General features: G+C 38.4%; 1 protein-coding gene across 1 annotated transcript in view; it reads left to right on the forward strand.

The window, feature by feature from the left end:
• The window catches only part of SPON1 (spondin 1), a 201,649-nt gene extending 189,161 nt beyond the window's left edge, over positions 1-12,488 (forward strand). Inside the window, exons 8-16 of the mRNA XM_009461422.2 lie at positions 3,535-3,736; positions 4,750-4,890; positions 5,259-5,334; positions 5,756-5,938; positions 6,273-6,443; positions 6,554-6,721; positions 7,601-7,765; positions 9,060-9,323; positions 10,195-12,488. Coding sequence (XP_009459697.1) covers positions 3,535-3,736; positions 4,750-4,890; positions 5,259-5,334; positions 5,756-5,938; positions 6,273-6,443; positions 6,554-6,721; positions 7,601-7,765; positions 9,060-9,323; positions 10,195-10,358 — 1,534 coding nt within the window. The 3' untranslated portion in view covers positions 10,359-12,488. The remainder of the gene's footprint in view (positions 1-3,534; positions 3,737-4,749; positions 4,891-5,258; positions 5,335-5,755; positions 5,939-6,272; positions 6,444-6,553; positions 6,722-7,600; positions 7,766-9,059; positions 9,324-10,194) is intronic.
• Positions 12,489-17,292: the final 4,804 nt, after the last annotated feature.

The raw sequence follows: 17,292 nt of genomic DNA on the forward strand, positions 1-17,292 counted from the left end.
CCAAATCATGCTAAGAAAAATAAAATAGAATAAAAATAAAGAAAATGGAAAAATTAGGATGCGGGACACTAGCTAGCACTTTGCTTCACTCCGTACTATGTGACAGGAACTGTCAGCAGATGATCAGGCTCACAGTAGAAAAGTACTCTCTGCTTCAGCCACCGAAAGCAGGATTCCCCAGCCCTGTGGAGCTCTCAAGGTTGTCACCTAGAACGTACCTAATGTTTAGACTGCTTTGCAACTCATATTCGCCACTGTTTTTATGCATATATGTGTATAGGGGAAGGAAAAGGGACATATTTGTCTCTTACAGCAAATTCACATCAGTTACAAACTTTAGGCTTTTCCTGTGGGCATTACCAAACATGCTCAACCTGTTGCAGAAGAAAATGTTCTTAAAATTTAAAAGCCTTAAAATGGCAATCTATACTTGTAATATACTCCTGTTTTATCAGGTGTGTTGACAATACAGAAGTGAAAAAGGTCAGTTTAAGGGTACACATTTTTACACTAGTTTCCTTCAGGGAGATCCATAAGCCAGTCTTGCGACACTTGAGCCAGACGTGTTGTTGAGATATGCGTGGAAGGATTTAGGTTCTGCCAGCTTCAAAAATTAACCATTCATGTGGATACTGGAAACATTTGAATTTTGACATTTTATTTAAAAAAAAACCACAAAAACCCCGAAAGAAACCACCAAAGACCTCTATTGTATAAGCCCAATCAGTGCCTATCCCCATGCCTAGGTAGGAGTTCAGATCAACTGAGCCTTAGATCAGCCTGTTTCTCTTTAATTACACCAACTCAAGAAGGACTCTGAATGTTGAGCAACATTATACAATTGTGGTTCAAATTTGTATGCATACTGCTTACAAGTATCCACGCAGAAATTAGTTAATAGAATAAAGTAGCAAGTGCAACAAATACCTTTTAATAATAATATATATTTTAAATACTTTCTTGTTAAACACTGCACATAAAAATTTTTAAAATGCCCAACCTAGCATGTTGTGCTGCACTGTGGATCTATGTTGCTGCAAAGTGTGTCTATGTGCATTGTGTACGTGTCTGCACAGGAGTGGAGGAAGGAAGAGGAGAAAAGTTGCCTCCATTTGTCCTCTATTAATCTTTACATTTCTGTGTTGAACAGTTATGGGATAAAATACACTAAAATGATCATGAAAATAGCTATCTGTCTTAAAGAAGGAGCAGAAGACAGGTAATTTTTGTGAAGTGCTCTGAAATTGGAAAATTATGGGAGGCTCGGTTTATGGATATACTTTAACACATGCAAAGGCTTGTAGGCAAAGAGTATCTCCTACTGAAGTGTTCCTTTACACGGTTTCAATATTGATATAATTATAATTTAAATACACAATTAATTGTGATTTATATTAATAACATGATTAATATTTACTTTCCTAACAAAGCATTCAAAGCCTTAATTGTACGTGCCTATCACAAGAATAACAGGTGACAAAAGATTTCCATTATAATGTGTCTGAAGTAGGCAAGTGATTTCCAACCCCCTGCCTTTAAATGGTACGATTGTGGCTGCCTCTCTTGTCTTTCCTGAGAGCACGTGTGCACAGAGCATTGAAATGCAACATCACGCAATACCTGCCAACTAACTTAGTATCAGCTCAGGTGCCAGACGCAGCAGTAAGCGCCTCCGCACTGCCCTTGCTTTTCCCGTGAAAGAGCTGACCTGCGTCTCTGTTCCTGCAATGTCCATATTTGACATATTCTTAATACAAAGATCAGGTATACAAACACACATTACTTTGTTATTTTTACTGCGTGCAGTTTAGACTTCCGCTGTGTACTGGTTTAAATATAAAATTCACATAGGGAATTCTTAGAAACCCCTATAATGCAGTAAATCCTTTTGTTAATTGAAGTCAGTTAGCAGGTTTTTTAAGACTAATCACTGCTATGTACTTGACAAATACATCAGGATACCACATTCATAGAGTGAAGTTAATACCATCATTCATTATTTTATTACTTCACATTACACAAATTTTTCCATTGAAATCAGAGTTCTATCTGTCATGGAAAAAAAAGTAATTTGCATCTCTTTCTGGGAAAGGCAGGATTAATGTCATCAAACACTTACTAGAAACTCTTCTACCCAGAGTCTTTAAATCAATGTAAGATAATTCACACAGTAAGAAACAACTTCTAAAGACTCTGGAACAGAATTCGCCAGAACATTTTACCCATTAACAAATGCCTGCTTCTACAACTTACCTCTTGAAGGGGAACTAGATACACTAACTTAGACATCTTACATTTGAAACTGCGTAATGACTACTCAAAATCACTGTCTTTGGACTGTTCTGTTTTTTCTAATGTGCTGAGAATGCTGTGAGCCAGAAAAAATACACAAATGAAATGCCACATTTTTATAGAGATACAAGCATTTATAGGAAGAATAAATTTCTTATGACTAGGGAAGAACAGTATATGTGTATTATTTTATATATATACAGCTACCTAACCCAAAAAGAGAAGATGAATAACACTGTAAAAAAAACTTATATTAAAAATAAACATGGTCTTTAGATGCTCATAAAGCAGTGTGTTTTGGCATAAAATTAAAAAAACAAAACCAAACAAACAAAAAAAACCAACCAAAAAACAACTTGACTCTGTATTGATCCAAGTTCTGTAACTGAAGAAAACTTGGGTTGACATCAGACCAGTAACTGGTAGAGCAGAATTGCCAAAATCATATTTTAATAACTCCACATTTGTTGTTGCTCATGAGAAGGATGCCGTGAAGAGGTCCAGGTTTTCATCTGTGAACAGAAACCTACAGTTCAGGCCTGATTTTATTTTCCATTTGCATAAGAATGTGATAGTTGCTCGTCAGCATCACAGAGCACTGTGTGATTCAGCACAATTTCTTCCTAAGGGAACAGCTGACAAAGGCTGGCTGAATAGAGGCATTTTCACATACACTGGCAGAAACTTGCAAAAGTCTTGGCTGAACTCTCTAGGGCTGGCAACGGCCATTAATCTCTCACTCACATGAGCACTAAAACTCTATTAAGGAGTGCTATTTTGCACACACATACACAGTAGCACTTCCAAGCACTTTGGTATTGGAATCTGTATTATCTGGGGGGGGCGGGGGGAGGTCAAAAGTATCCCAGCAATCAAAACCTCAGGGTATTTTTCTTCTATTTTACTTCAAATTTTTGTAAGCATAATGACAGATTTTTTTATTATTATTATATGACTGAGACATAAGGATGCTGCTGCAGCTCTTTATTGCTACATCTCTCTCACCCATTAAACTGTAAATGTCCTTGAATGATATCAAAGCTGTTTCTCAGATGGTACACGGAGACTAAAAATACAGTGCTGAGCAGCAGTCCTCTCCCTGTCCTGCTTCTCCATCTCCACATACCAGATACAGTGTCATACCAGTGTTCAGCATTTCCCAGTTTGAAGCACCAGTTTCATTGCCCTCTAACAGCAAACTTGAACTCAGTTGTTAATAGTCTTCATATGGCCAATTTGCAGGAGAGCTGCTCCCTCTGCTGAGTTTTCTGTCGATCGTCACCGGCACCTAATGTCCTTCCTCACCATGCTGGGCCCCAGCCCGGACTGGAATGTGGGTCTCTCTGCCGAAGACCTCTGTACCAAGGACTGCGGCTGGGTTCAGAAAGTTGTTCAGGATTTAATACCCTGGGATGCTGGCACAGACAGTGGGGTTAGCTATGAGGTATGTGGACTATTTGTAATATATTCAAAACATAAAGTTTACCTTAAAGCAGTGAAGAATGAAAGCTGTTTGATCCATGGTAATGCCATACATGCCTTTATACTACTCTAGTAAAAATTTTGCTTATAACGAATTAAAACTCATTTAGACAGATGCTAGCTACAGTTACTGTTGGTTGTTGTGTCTGCATTTCCTGAGCATTATTATTAACGGGATAGTATTACATTCACCTGGAATATTATTATATTTACCTATTAAATAAATGGAGGACTTGGTTTCCCCAAAACTAAGCATTAAGGTGTCCAAGCCCTTCAATACAAATCTGTGTGCCATCAGCAGCCACATCAACTTGAGCTTTCTACTGTTTCAACCCAATGCCAACTATTCTGCTTGGCACAGAAAACTTAACTATTCCTTACAGCAGGGATTGAAACTCTGGACTTCTCATCACTACAAGACTGTAAAATCATCCATTTTCTCTGTCTCCATCACTCACTCAGTCTAGGAAGAGATTCACATCATCCTCAGGTAAAGTCCTGTTTTTGACCAAATGAGTTACGTCAAATTACTGAGTGGGTTAGGTCTCCATGGGTGACAAGTGTACCTACACTGTGTGTCTATACAGACAGTATAGAGAGCTGAAGTTAGGTAAGATTAATCACATCCTCAAATACCACAGATATTCCACATATTTCATATACCACACGTATTTTCAGGTCTGGAGGCATACTAAATAGTTTTTTTTTATTAATATAGTTAGCTAACCACACAACAAGGCATACATCTTATCGTGAACCCAGCTTCGGGGTTGAATCCTAAAGTGTTAGAAAAGTGCTTCCTGACAAAAAAAGACTCAACACCTTACCATTAAGTATGAACGTACCAAGTTCATCTTATATTGGAATTTCCCAATTTAGCATTTTGGAGAAGTTTTAATTTCTGCAGATGAATTATATTATTATTAATAATAATTAATTTCTTTTTTAACATTTTTTTTTTCTTTTTGATTGCAGTCTCCTAACAAACCTACAGTGCCTCAAGAGAAGATCAGACCACTTACAAGCTTAGATCATCCTCAAAGTCCATTTTATGATCCAGAAGGAGGATCTATCAAGCTGGTAGCCAGAGTTGTCATTGAAAGAATTGCACGCAAGGTATAATGTATATGTATAAAATTCTCAAGCAAGCAAAAACCCCACTTCATAAATCAAAAACCCAATCCTTCTTGTCCCCTCCCCCCAAGTCTACACTCCTTAACCTACCCATAACAAAGATACTGGCAGAAAAGAACTAAAACTGTTGCTTGAATTTAAAACTGTCTTAAGGTATTATTTCTCCTACTTCTGGTAATTGCTGCATCTGCCTAACTGGGGATTTTTTTTTTTTTTAAGTATGCATAGGAATTAGCGGAGAAAAAAGTGCTGCAGATACAATAGTGCCTCACAGTATACTGTTTTAGCCCCTTTCGCTGCGTACACGTATGAGTTTCCTATATCCAATCTCCACAATAATTTCTTTGCAGGGGGAGCAATGCAATATCGTACCTGATAACATAGATGATATTGTGGCAGACCTAGCACCAGAGGAAAAAGAGGAAGGTACTTTTTAAATTAGTTTGTGCTGTACGAATTTATATTTTGTTCCACTCTCCCCTGTCATTTCTAGATAAAGTACAAAACTGACATAGGAGCAAAAGTCCCGCTCAGTGCCAAAAAGTGATTTAGGTTTTCATCTTTTCTGGTATCTACTGTTAGCCTTCCTGTATACAGCAAAGAAATTGCATGTATACCTAGAAGACGACAATAACAATAAAAGCAGTAAGAGAAGCCTTTTGGGGTTCAAAATAAAAAAAAAAAATTAATGAAAGTTAGGAATTGGTCTCTTTTTTTCCTTTGGGTTAAAAACAGAGAAGATAGACTGCAGATCCTATTAGCATCTAAAGTAATCACCAGCCAAGTAAAGAGAAGCAAATGGAGGACAATCTATTTTCAATGTTCATTGCTTTTTCTTACTTTTTAGATGATACCCCTGAGACCTGCATATATTCAAACTGGTCCCCATGGTCAGCCTGCAGCTCTTCTACCTGTGAAAAGGGCAAGAGGATGAGGCAGAGAATGCTTAAAGCTCAGTTGGACCTCAGTGTGCCCTGCCCAGATACCCAAGATTTTCAGCCATGCATGGGTCCAGGCTGCAGTGATGAAGGTAATCGAGAGGAAAGGGTGGAGAAGAACACTTTGTAGTGTTTACTCTTCCTTTAAAATTCTTAAAGCTGTTGGTTGCTGTGTGACTTGGGTTATGGCAAACAGAGGAATAATTGCTGAAGAATACAAATTGAAGCTGTCTCTGGCCAATTCTGCAGTTCATCTGAGTTGGTGCATGAAGTATGCACAAGTATAAAGGAAAGGAGTAAAGTAAGCAATAGGGGAGAGGATAGAATGTGAGAGGCAGCATAAAAGTGATATGCACACAAATGGGCAACTTGATTTATCAGCAAGTGTGTTAATGTTAGCAATTGAAATGGTTCTCTGTATTTTAGATGGTTCCACTTGCATGATGTCTGACTGGATTACATGGTCCCCCTGTAGTGTTTCCTGTGGGATGGGAACGCGATCTAGAGAGAGATATGTAAAACAATTCCCCGAAGATGGCTCTATGTGCAAAGTGCCTACTGAAGAGACTGAGAAATGTATTGTAAATGAGGAATGTTGTAAGTATTTTATTTAGCTTTGTAAATCCAGCCAATAGCAGGAGCGCTGCCCAAAACATTTTTTATATGAGCTCTAGTAGTGAATGATTTTCTCTGTCCATTTTGAATAGCCCCTAGCAGTTGCCTTGTCACTGAATGGGGAGAGTGGGATGAATGCAGTGCCAGCTGTGGCACGGGGATGAAGAGACGACACAGAATGATCAAGATGACTCCCGCTGATGGATCCATGTGCAAGGCAGAAACTACAGAGGCAGAGAAATGCATGATGCCTGAATGCCGTAAGTGTCCATGAGTTTATCTCCTCTGCTATAGAGGAACCATTTCTGACACGTTGCTCCATCACACAAAGAATATAGCTAAACCAGAAGCAAAGTTGCTTTTTCATATTCTCCTTAAAATTAGATCCCTTAGGGAATGTGCATTAAATATCAGGTTCACCAACAGGATGAGAGTATCAGTAAAAAATATTCAGTGGTATGCTATTACTGTATTACCCATACAGTGATGTGTATATTAGCAAGTGATATATAAGCAACTCTAATTTATGGAGTATGAGGTATATTTAATCATGTCTAGAATAAAACAGTGCCTCTCCTTTTAGTCCATGAACAGTTCAGAAATTGAGGTGCTCTTTTTGTGCAGTCAGACAGTCTCACCCTTACTGTGACTATTAATATTGTTTTTAATTTCTTAAGAAATGTTAAGATTTTCATCAAAGACAGAAAGAATTAAGTTTAAAAAGATTTTTGGTAGATAAAATGTGGAAGTATCCAATTTTAAACTATATCAGTTTGACTTCCCATTCTGTCCACTGCAACAATCCAGTTTTTTTTACAGGAGTTTAGATTGAAACATACCTTCTTAACCTATTTATTTCCCGGAAGCACTGGGACTCAGCAAATATCAGTAAGATATAGAATAAGATAGCAAAGAAAAGGTATTAAAACTATGCAAACCTTTCAATTTAATATAGTGTTTTCTGAGCTTCTTCAACAACATCATTCAGCTTGTGATTCTTTTGTCCAAAGTGACAACAAAGTATAATTGGTTGATGACAGATAAAACATAGTATATTTTCCACCTGTATTATTTTCAGAATGTATACCTTTGTAATTTATGTATAACAAGAATTCATCACCTTTTTATTTTCGTGTTAGATACCATCCCCTGTCTACTCTCTCCTTGGTCTGAATGGAGTGACTGCAGTGTTACATGTGGGAAGGGAATGCGAACCCGGCAAAGGATGCTGAAATCTGCTGCCGAGCTTGGAGACTGCAATGAGGAGCTGGAACAAGCAGAAAAATGCATGCTGCCCGAATGCCGTAAGTGTGGGAAACTCTCTGGAAAGAGGAGGCTAATTATGTGTGTCCCAGTCTATGGGTCAAAACTCTATCACCTTTTTTTAGCATCACTTCTTAGATAGGAGCGACATCAACTGTGGATTTTTTTATTATTATTTTTGTATTACTATTATTATTGTGCACTTTCAGCTATTGAGAGCTGGAATATGACCATGTCTTAATTTCAGCTTGCCTTACTTAACCCTGTGCTGATGACCAGTATTCCTTCGGGTATATCGTTTCTGCATATTTAACACACTACAACTTCAGGCAACAGCTTGTGCACTTCCCAGTAGTAAGTAAGTCAGAATTATAAAACCTATTTTTTACTCAAATGCGGAATGTGTGCTAGGAAGGAAGGATTAAAATCACCTGTGTGATTCTTTTAGCTCACAGAAAGAGCACAAAAGAGGCTCGCTCCATCTTTGATACATCTCTGAACTGTATCGTAGCCTTTTTACTGATTTACATCCCTTTTCAACCTGGAATATCATATAAGCCAGTGGATGGTGTGGAGACAGCTGCATTGATTTTCTAACCTTACTCCACTAAAATCCCCCACTTCTTGGGTGGTGCAAATTTCTAGTTGCTTTGCAGTCTTTGTGAAGCGTGATAGCCTAAGGCGTTGCTGAATGAATAAGATATGATTACTTTTATTGTCCTGTTGCCAGCTGGTTTATGAGGCTTTATAACTAATTACATTATTTTTCACGGAAAGTATTGGTTAAAAAGGCTTTTAGACTGTAACTGGCTAATTCAGCTTTCCTTAAATAATGTGAAATATCATTTGATTATTATTCACTGGGGCTGTAAGCTTTAAGCAGTGCTGAAAGATGAAAACTTAAGACATAAGGGTATTAGTGAGTCTTGCTTATTGCATAACGCTACCAGTAAAGCAAGGCTTAGATCTCAGAGGTATCAGATTCTTTGTAAGTATAACTCAATTTTTAACAGATTTTCATGATAAAAACAGACATATGGGTGGGAAAATTTAAGAAGGCACAGGAGAATTATTTATATGTTCTTTGTAATTTTAGTGATCTGCCAGCACCACTCTTGAAAAAGAAATTGAGGAAAGTGTCAAATAATAGTTCTGCTAGCAATGGACTCAGAAAATTTTGACCTGTAGCCTCACAATGTTTGCTGAAAAGACCGGAGGCTTAAGTGGTGTTCATGCATTTTGGGTGTAGAAACTGATTAGGCACATTTGTGTGTTTCTTCTTGACCTTATGTTTAGATCTCACGGCTTTTGTGTAATATTTCTCATTCTTTGCAGCCATCGACTGTGAACTAACAGAATGGTCCCAGTGGTCCGAATGCAATACCTCATGTGGAAAGGGCCATATGATCAGGACAAGAATGATTAAAATAGAACCACAGTTTGGAGGAACAGCATGCCCAGAAACTGTCCAACGTACAAAATGTCGAGTAAGGAAATGCCTGAGAGGCCCAGGTATGGAAAAAAGGCGCTGGAAAGAGGCGCGGGAGAAAAGGAGAAGTGAACAAGCAAAAAAAAATATAGATAGTGAGCAATATCCAGGTGAGTGTGAAACCATTTTTCGGTATGCTCATGTCTCTTTGTCTCTTCTGCGTAACAGGAGTTTGTGAGCAGCTCCAATTCATGCTGCAAGAACATTTTCAGCATTTCAGCCTAGGGAAAGTTTTAGCAATAAAGCATAGCTACTTTCAGTGTTTGCCTGTCACCAAAAACGTGTGACCTAAGTTTAGGACATAATGGAGAAAGACTCATATCTGTCCATGTCCCATCACTGAAAATATTTTCGCTTCTTCACTACAAACTGTGGAATGTGAAAAAATCTAGAATTTAGACCTGGCAAAGGACTGATTGCAATTTCTGCAGACCTGTCTTTGCATCCAGTTACCTTTGAACTTTGAAAGTATTTGTTCCTGGAGCCGACGCTGAATTTCAAAACTGAATTGATTTCCACCTCAGTAATCTGATTCAGACTCAGACTGCTCTGAGAGATCTGCTTGGACTGCTTTTTCAATAAGGGACAGTATTATCAAGCACTGATGCCTCAAATCAATAAAACATAATATCTTGTGGTATAGTTTACATTATCTGGATATGAATTACTGCTAAGTTGTGGTTCACGCTTGTCTGACATTTAACAGTTTCTTAATTTCATCTATCTTTTATAATGTAGACAGTAAATTTCTTTTTTAATACATTTTTTTAGTGTTTGCCAAATGCATCTTGATTATACTTAACTGGGGTTTCTTAATTTCTACTGTAATATACTAGGCAATATGCTAGCTTAGATTCAAAAGATGTGAGTGTGCACACATGCATAGTGGTACACAAATACTAAAAAAAAAAAAGTAAAAAATAAATAAAATAAATAAGAAAATAAATACTAAAAACTTAATCAAATTACTTATTTTTTCAGTTTGTAGGCTGAAACCATGGACTGCTTGGACAGAATGTTCTACACTCTGTGGAGGTGGAATTCAGGAACGCTACATGATGGTAAAGAAGAGGTCCAAAAGCACTCAGTTTACTAGTTGCAAAGACAAAAAGGAGCTAAGAGCATGTAATGTTCATCCTTGTTAACAAAACACAAGGCTTCCAAGTGATGCACTCTGAGCTAAATGGAAAGTCAACCTTGGTTTGGTTTTTAAAACAAAAAAAAATATAAAGTGTATATTAGTTTTCATTTTTGCAGTGTGGTTTGCTTTTTAGTCTTGCTGGTGCAAGAAATATATTTTATAAATATTTCCTCACAGATTTATGCTGAGAGTAAATCTTTGGTACTCCAGCCAGCCCTTAATGCATAAAAATAGTAGGTCATTATGAGTCATTCAACTAAAATACAGACATATCTGTGGACATGGAATAGCCATATAGAAATACTACTTGTAAAGACATGGGCTGCATGCATGTTAACATAACTAAGTGACATGTTTCATATGTGGGAGGATTTGTCTCTCGATTTGATTTTGAAAATCCAAAGCAGTGCCTACGTGATTACACAACTATGCCAAGGAGTAATTTCAGTAATGCTGGTTCAATAATATTAAAGGTGCATGCTTATCTTTTTACATTATTGGGTTAAGCTGATAGTTATAATAATTATCCTGTATACTTTTCTTCACATAGATGCTGTGGTCCATGCAAAATGGTCTTTGTTTCTTTAAAACTTGAAAAGGAAATAATTAGTGCAGCTCAGTAGTGATGTCTGCCCACTACATAGTCACAGTCAAAACAGCACACAAAGAAAACACGTGAAAGTCATAATATATTTAGATGCCATATTCTTATATTGGGTCTATACACTGCCTCTCAAAATGGATACAGAACTAATAGAAATTGGTCCAAACACAGAGAGTCGCAACAGCTGTGTCACAGAAAGACTTCCACATGAGAGACGCTAGAAAATTAGATTCCGTTTCCTGAGGTTGTTAATCATAGGTAAAGAGAGAAAGAGGTTTATAATATAATAAAAATGGTAGAGAAAAGGTGAGCCAGGTTCTCATGAATCCCTTCTAACAAACAGAGGGAAGGGAGCCTCTGAAATGAAACAATGACAGCCTCTTAAAATATTAACTAGATTGACACAAGAATATATTTACAGGAGTGTCATTTATGTTTTTTTACTAAGAGTACAGGAGGAGCTAAAAATTACTAAATTTGTGAGAATTACTCATTTGTAGATACACTAGCCAGGATAACTGTCTTCCCTGACCACTTGAGCGATCAACAAACTGCCTGAGATTAGAAAATAGCTCCTCATCATTCTAATTGCTTTTGCTATTTTACACCATCTCCTGCAGAGTTTAGCTCTCATCCCTACATGTAACCTGGTGTAAGACCAGCGAGACCTTGGGCTTCACTTGCTATTAGAGTATAATACTGTCCTGTAAGTTTAATGAGTTAACATTAAAGATGAGAGAAGGGGATGGGTTATCTTTTGGTCCAGGAAAGGCAGCATACACCTATGTCTCTACATAAGTAAGTAATAACAATGCACTGAAAATAAAGACTGTTGATGCTGACTCTTAAAACAAGCTTGAGAGAAATGAATGGAGAAAAATTTATTTTATAGCCTCTTTAAACCAGCCTTAAGTAATTTACTCACTTCCTTAACACTTGGTCGCAATCCTGAGAACCTGACACCCAGGTTTTAAGTGTCTGCATTTGATGTAAACCACAACCCACTGAGGCTGTTCAGCTTCACCATCACTACCCTGGCAATCCTCTCATTACCTCCCTGTACCTGAATGGGCTAGCTGGGCTGCTGGCATTACACTGTGGGGCTTTTCAGCATCATTTCTCCACTGAACACTGCAAGGGCTGCTCAGGATTTCCACAGCTGTCGTATCCTACCCCCTCTGCTTTTTTTAGATCTGGAATGAAGGGAGGGCCAGGGAAATAACAGAACCAAGCAGTGTTAAGCCTCTCCCGCGGCTGCTAAATGAAACAGATGCAAGCCCATAGTGCACCAAACCAGGAGAAAAAAGAATACAACAAGGTTTAATGCTAAACCCAAGCATTTTACATTTTGTACAGCTTGGCTCATTTAATAGTATTAATTCAGATAGTTTGCCTCCTTGTGCCTGTTGAAAAATTCTGCAGTTTATGTCTCTATAGCACTGTCATTACAGTGTAGCAGCAAGACTGTCCCTAAGTAATGTATTTATGACCTTACCTTGCACATTACCCTTTTATGACCAAAAAAAACAACCCCAACAATAAAAAAAAAACAGTGGAATGATATAGATACTGGAGGAGTGACCAGCTGAGCATATTTCAGGTGAAGAAACAGATGGTTGCAGAGAAGGACTACAGCAATTAATGCCAGGCTCTCAGCCAGGGCAGAGCTCTGTAGGCAATCAAGACCCACACACCACCTACCTTTGTGAGCCGCTCTTGCTGAGCCTGACAGAGGCTATCCCAGCTGAGGCTAATCATTAAAAAAATAACCTTTGACTATGAAATGTGTGACGGAGTGGTTTTTGTGGGCTTGGCTCTGTGAGAGCTTGGGGCAGAGGGAACAGAAGAAGAAAGTTTCTCCTGAATGGGATAAAGAATTGCTACGAGTTTATGGACTATATTTTATCTCATCAACCCTTACCACTTATTCAAGCTAATCTTGCAAAACCATGCCTCTTTCTCCAAATAATCAATTAAAAACAATGTTAAGTTATTTTCATTTTCATGTTTGTTCAGTTCATCAAGCTGTTTTGTCTTTTAATTACTCCCTTTGCCAAAAGCTACATAGTCCAAATACACCTTTAGGTATGTAGGAAATACACATCATCTTTCTGAACATGCCCACAAAATTGTCCATTAAAACAATCTGGCATTCCTTTCACTGTGGTTCTTCCTAATCTGATTCTCCATGTAATTTATTTTCTCTTAGAAGGCTGTTCAGTGTGATTTCCAGTCATTTCTCTTAGGCTCACTGAAGTTATGAATGTTGGAAAATTTTTTTCCCCACCTTGTTAATACATGCAATGACAACGTAGATTGCACTGGGTCAGAAATGTGTGATCATTCCTGCTTAGGTTCAGCCTTTCACACTGTTTTTCTGTTGAAATGTTTTACAAGTCACTTGTCTTTCTTCTAACTTGATACAAAAGAAATATTTAAGCTTGTTACATTTTGTAAAAAAAAAACACAAACAAAAACAAATGAAGAAAAAATAAGAGGTTGATTTTCTATTCAGAAAAAAAAGCTCTGATATACAATATGTAGAAGTATTGCATTGTTACTGTAAACTTTCTAGTAGTGTGATAGCCACTGATTATCAGTCAATAAAAATGAGAACTGTTATCTCTGTTATCTCCTGAATAATACTGCTGAACTGAAAGCACAGATATCACTCCAGTTTTGTAGACCTCAACTATCAGATTTTAGCACTGTGTGTATGGATTTTTTTCTAACATACAAACTGTAGAAGCTTTACACATAATAAAAAAGAAAAGTTAGGGGCTTAACAAATGTACAGTAGGACTCTGTGTGTGCAGCATACAATTTAAACAAAGTTTTGTTTGATTGCATTTTTAGATTTCCTTCGTTGTTTTTGTTTGCCGTGGAATTATGAAAAAGCTACCATGAATATTTCTTACCAAAGTCTTGTGTAGATGTTTTGTAGCTGTCCGGCTAACACATTATTATTATTATTTTGGAATAAAGACATCTTTACTATGAAATTTACACTGGTATGAGATTCTGTTCAACTAATACGATTATGTACACCAAAAAACCCCACATACTTACCAACATAAGGAGTCAAGTCACACTCTTACTTACATTTTACTCCTGTTCAAGCTAACAGGATATCCGGAGTGAGCTGGATTTTACTAGAGCCAGTCATTCTTTCCACTTGGAAGTTATTTCCATCAAGGTTTTTGTCAAACAGTTTGTTGTTCTTTAGAAATCACAGGTAACTTAGGGTCATTACTCAAATTACCTGGTATTACTCTCCTGCTGGTATTGTTGCTGTTGTTGTTTTTTTAATAAAAGAGAAACTGTTTAAAAGAACACATTTTAAAGCCTGCTGATACATGAATAGATAAATTGTTAAAAATGAGCTTTCAAAAAAAGTCTGAGATTTCATGAAACTTTCAACTGGTAGTTTGTGCTACTAGAAGACTATTTAGGTACACTGCGAGTGTGAGTACGTCACTGGTAATTACACAGAAAAGTACAGCAGTTAGTTAGGGGGAGCCACTCAGTAAAGCTCCTGCTGTAGAAATGCGACTGTAAGTAACACCAGAAGTGACCAGCATGTTTGAAAAAAAAAAAAAAAAAAAAAAAAAAAAAAAAAAAACACCAAACTGTTCTAAAACTAAAGTGTAACAAGGCTGAAGTGGACCTAGAGGTAGTTGCCTGGAGGTGACAAGCTAGGAGTTGCTTATCAATAATTGAAGGCAGAGTCTGGTGCAATAAAATGCCGTTGGCATTTAGAAAAATGCTCGGTATTTCCAAGCAGCTCTTTTGAGGCAGGTTTGTCAGCGTGTACAACAGCAGCATGAGGCGCCCCAGCAGTGCTGCTCACCTGCAAAGAGCTGCCTACCGACTGAGCACCTCTGCTTCAGAGGTGTTGGGCTACTTGGAAAGGGGCAGTGCCTATTGCCAAGCCCCTCCCTGCAGATACTCCGCCATAGCAGCATTCAATTTTTTGTAGCCACTTCTAGAAGCACAAAGACAGATTAACTCACCTTTCTGTAATCCCTGCTTTAGTTTGTTGGCAAATAGTGGAGTTACAGCAAAAATTGCTAATCCTTTTGTCTTCAAAAAAGACCAACAGCACTGAGCGGGCCTGGCTTGAGCATAGTCACTGCAGTGCCAGTAACAGTGGTCTGGCTTAGCAGGACAAGCCAGCTGGGCACCTTCACATCATGTATAACCAACAGACAGCAACAGACTTTTCTGAAGGACAATTTACCAAGTGAACCAACTAACTCATTCTCCACTGACAATGTGAAGCTAAGTGAATTTATGGAGCAATTTAATGTTCTGGCATACCAACTGGAGAGACATCTGGAGCAGCAATCATGATCTTATGGCCCATAAAGCTGTATCAGAACAGCTTTTCCTCGGAAAGGGTCACAGAGCATGTAAGTCAGCAGAGTGAACATACGGCCTCTTTAAATGCTAGCCAAAGGACTGCTCAGGACCTACTTGGCAGTATGCCTGCCCTAACTTAGGATGCTCTTCTTTGCATGGCCAACACACCTAAACCATAACCAGCATGGCAGAAAGATGATGGGTAGAGCAGGTCCTCAATCATGATTTATAATATGAGGAAATCAATTAACTCTCCTTCTAGAGGTATCTGCCATTCTCAGTGCCACATATACTGAGTTTCTGGGGTGGGAAAAAAATAGCAAACCCCTGAAATTATGCACAGCTCTTAGCTAAAATCTGAAGCCTATCATTGCAGATTATTTGACAACTATCATTTCCATTTCTGATATAGCTATTAATGGCACAACATAATGTCACATGGCTATACTCTTAATTGCAAAGCAAACTATAGTGTGTATGTGTTTGTGTGTGCATGCATGTATATAAACATATCTATAGAGAGAGAGTATACAGTACACACATACTCACACAATTTTTTTCATGGTTTTTTCCACTTAGGAAGCAGCATACTAACTACTGGGGGAAAAAACCTTTACCAGTAAATTGAGATGTGCTTAAAAAAAATTTCTTGCTACCAAGTTTCAGGCACTTAGTGTTCTTTGCTCCACATGCAAACCCATTTAAGATCTTTATTGCAACGCTTTCAACTTTGGACTCCATCACATCATGCAGTGTTGTGCAAAACAAAGCAATTACAGGCCACCTGAATGATGTTAAGTTCTGTCTCCTCTGGCTTCCAAAAGGCAGAACAGTTTGTGCCATAACTGATGGGCACATTAACTGCTCAGCAGGCAATGACATTTTTCACATGCAGTCTAGATAGCTTAATGCATCTAAAAAGCTAAAGCTTGGAGCTCTGCATTCTTCTCATCTTCTTCATAAAAGTCCTAGGGAACATCACTTACTCCATCACCAGTAATAAACTTGCAAATACTGAGACAGGAAAGTCCTCCCTTTCTGCTTACTTATCATCTTTGCACGAGTGGAGAAAATGAAGCATCTCCTAACTCCCAAATTGCTTTCTTTTCATTAGCAAATGGCAGGGTATTTGGAAATAGGTCTTTTAAAATATACATTTGATATAAGTTTCAAAGAAAGATCAAAGGTCGTTTCCAAACACAATAAGCATTTCTCACCACCCCTCCTACTGCACCATTTGAACCAGTGGGAGCACTGCAGGCACAGGCCTAAGCACAGCTCAGACAGATGTGTCTTACAGACTCCACCAGGAGTGTATGGCAGCATTTGGAAAAGTGCCTACTGCCATTGAAAGGCCAAAAAAGCCTGCATGTCTCCTCTGTTGTGCCAACTATCGCCTCAGTGCGCTTCGTGGGCTCAGCCTCAAGGCCATCCCAGTCACCACAGTCATGACGGTGCCAACTCAACAGCCTTTCTGTGAAGCTTGGACATGCCACGGGATGATGCTCTACAGGGAAAGGCCAAGGGCGTGGTACAACACCTGCTTTTTAGGGCATATCAGAAGTTCTCATTTCAGGCACAACAGGCCGGGCTGTGAATCCCCAGACATGGTGAGCAATCACACTCTTGGTGCCCACCCATTCACACTGGAAGTAACCAAGCGCCTTAAACACTCACCCACCCAAGGCCCAAATGTAGAAAAGACTCCAAAGCAGCACGGTGTACACCAAACTAACTTTACCTAAACTGGCTTTTACATGAAAAAAAAAGAGCGAGCGCACATGCATATAAAGAAAATGAGAGCAAATAGGACATGTGACTAAATCACAGAATCTTTCCAAGCAATGCTCTCTCTTCCACCTAAAGACCTGGATGATGCTGCAAAAAAATTAACCCCTGCCTGTGCCTGTAGTGGCTGGAGCTAGCACAGAGAAGGTGGTATGATTGAGTCTATACAGAAAGCACTGGTACC

This window comes from Nipponia nippon, unplaced genomic scaffold (genome assembly GCF_047370975.1).
Source record: "Nipponia nippon isolate SJK-2023a ecotype South Korea unplaced genomic scaffold, ASM4737097v1 scaffold_10, whole genome shotgun sequence".
In the NCBI taxonomy this organism is placed as follows: Eukaryota; Metazoa; Chordata; class Aves; order Pelecaniformes; family Threskiornithidae; genus Nipponia; species Nipponia nippon.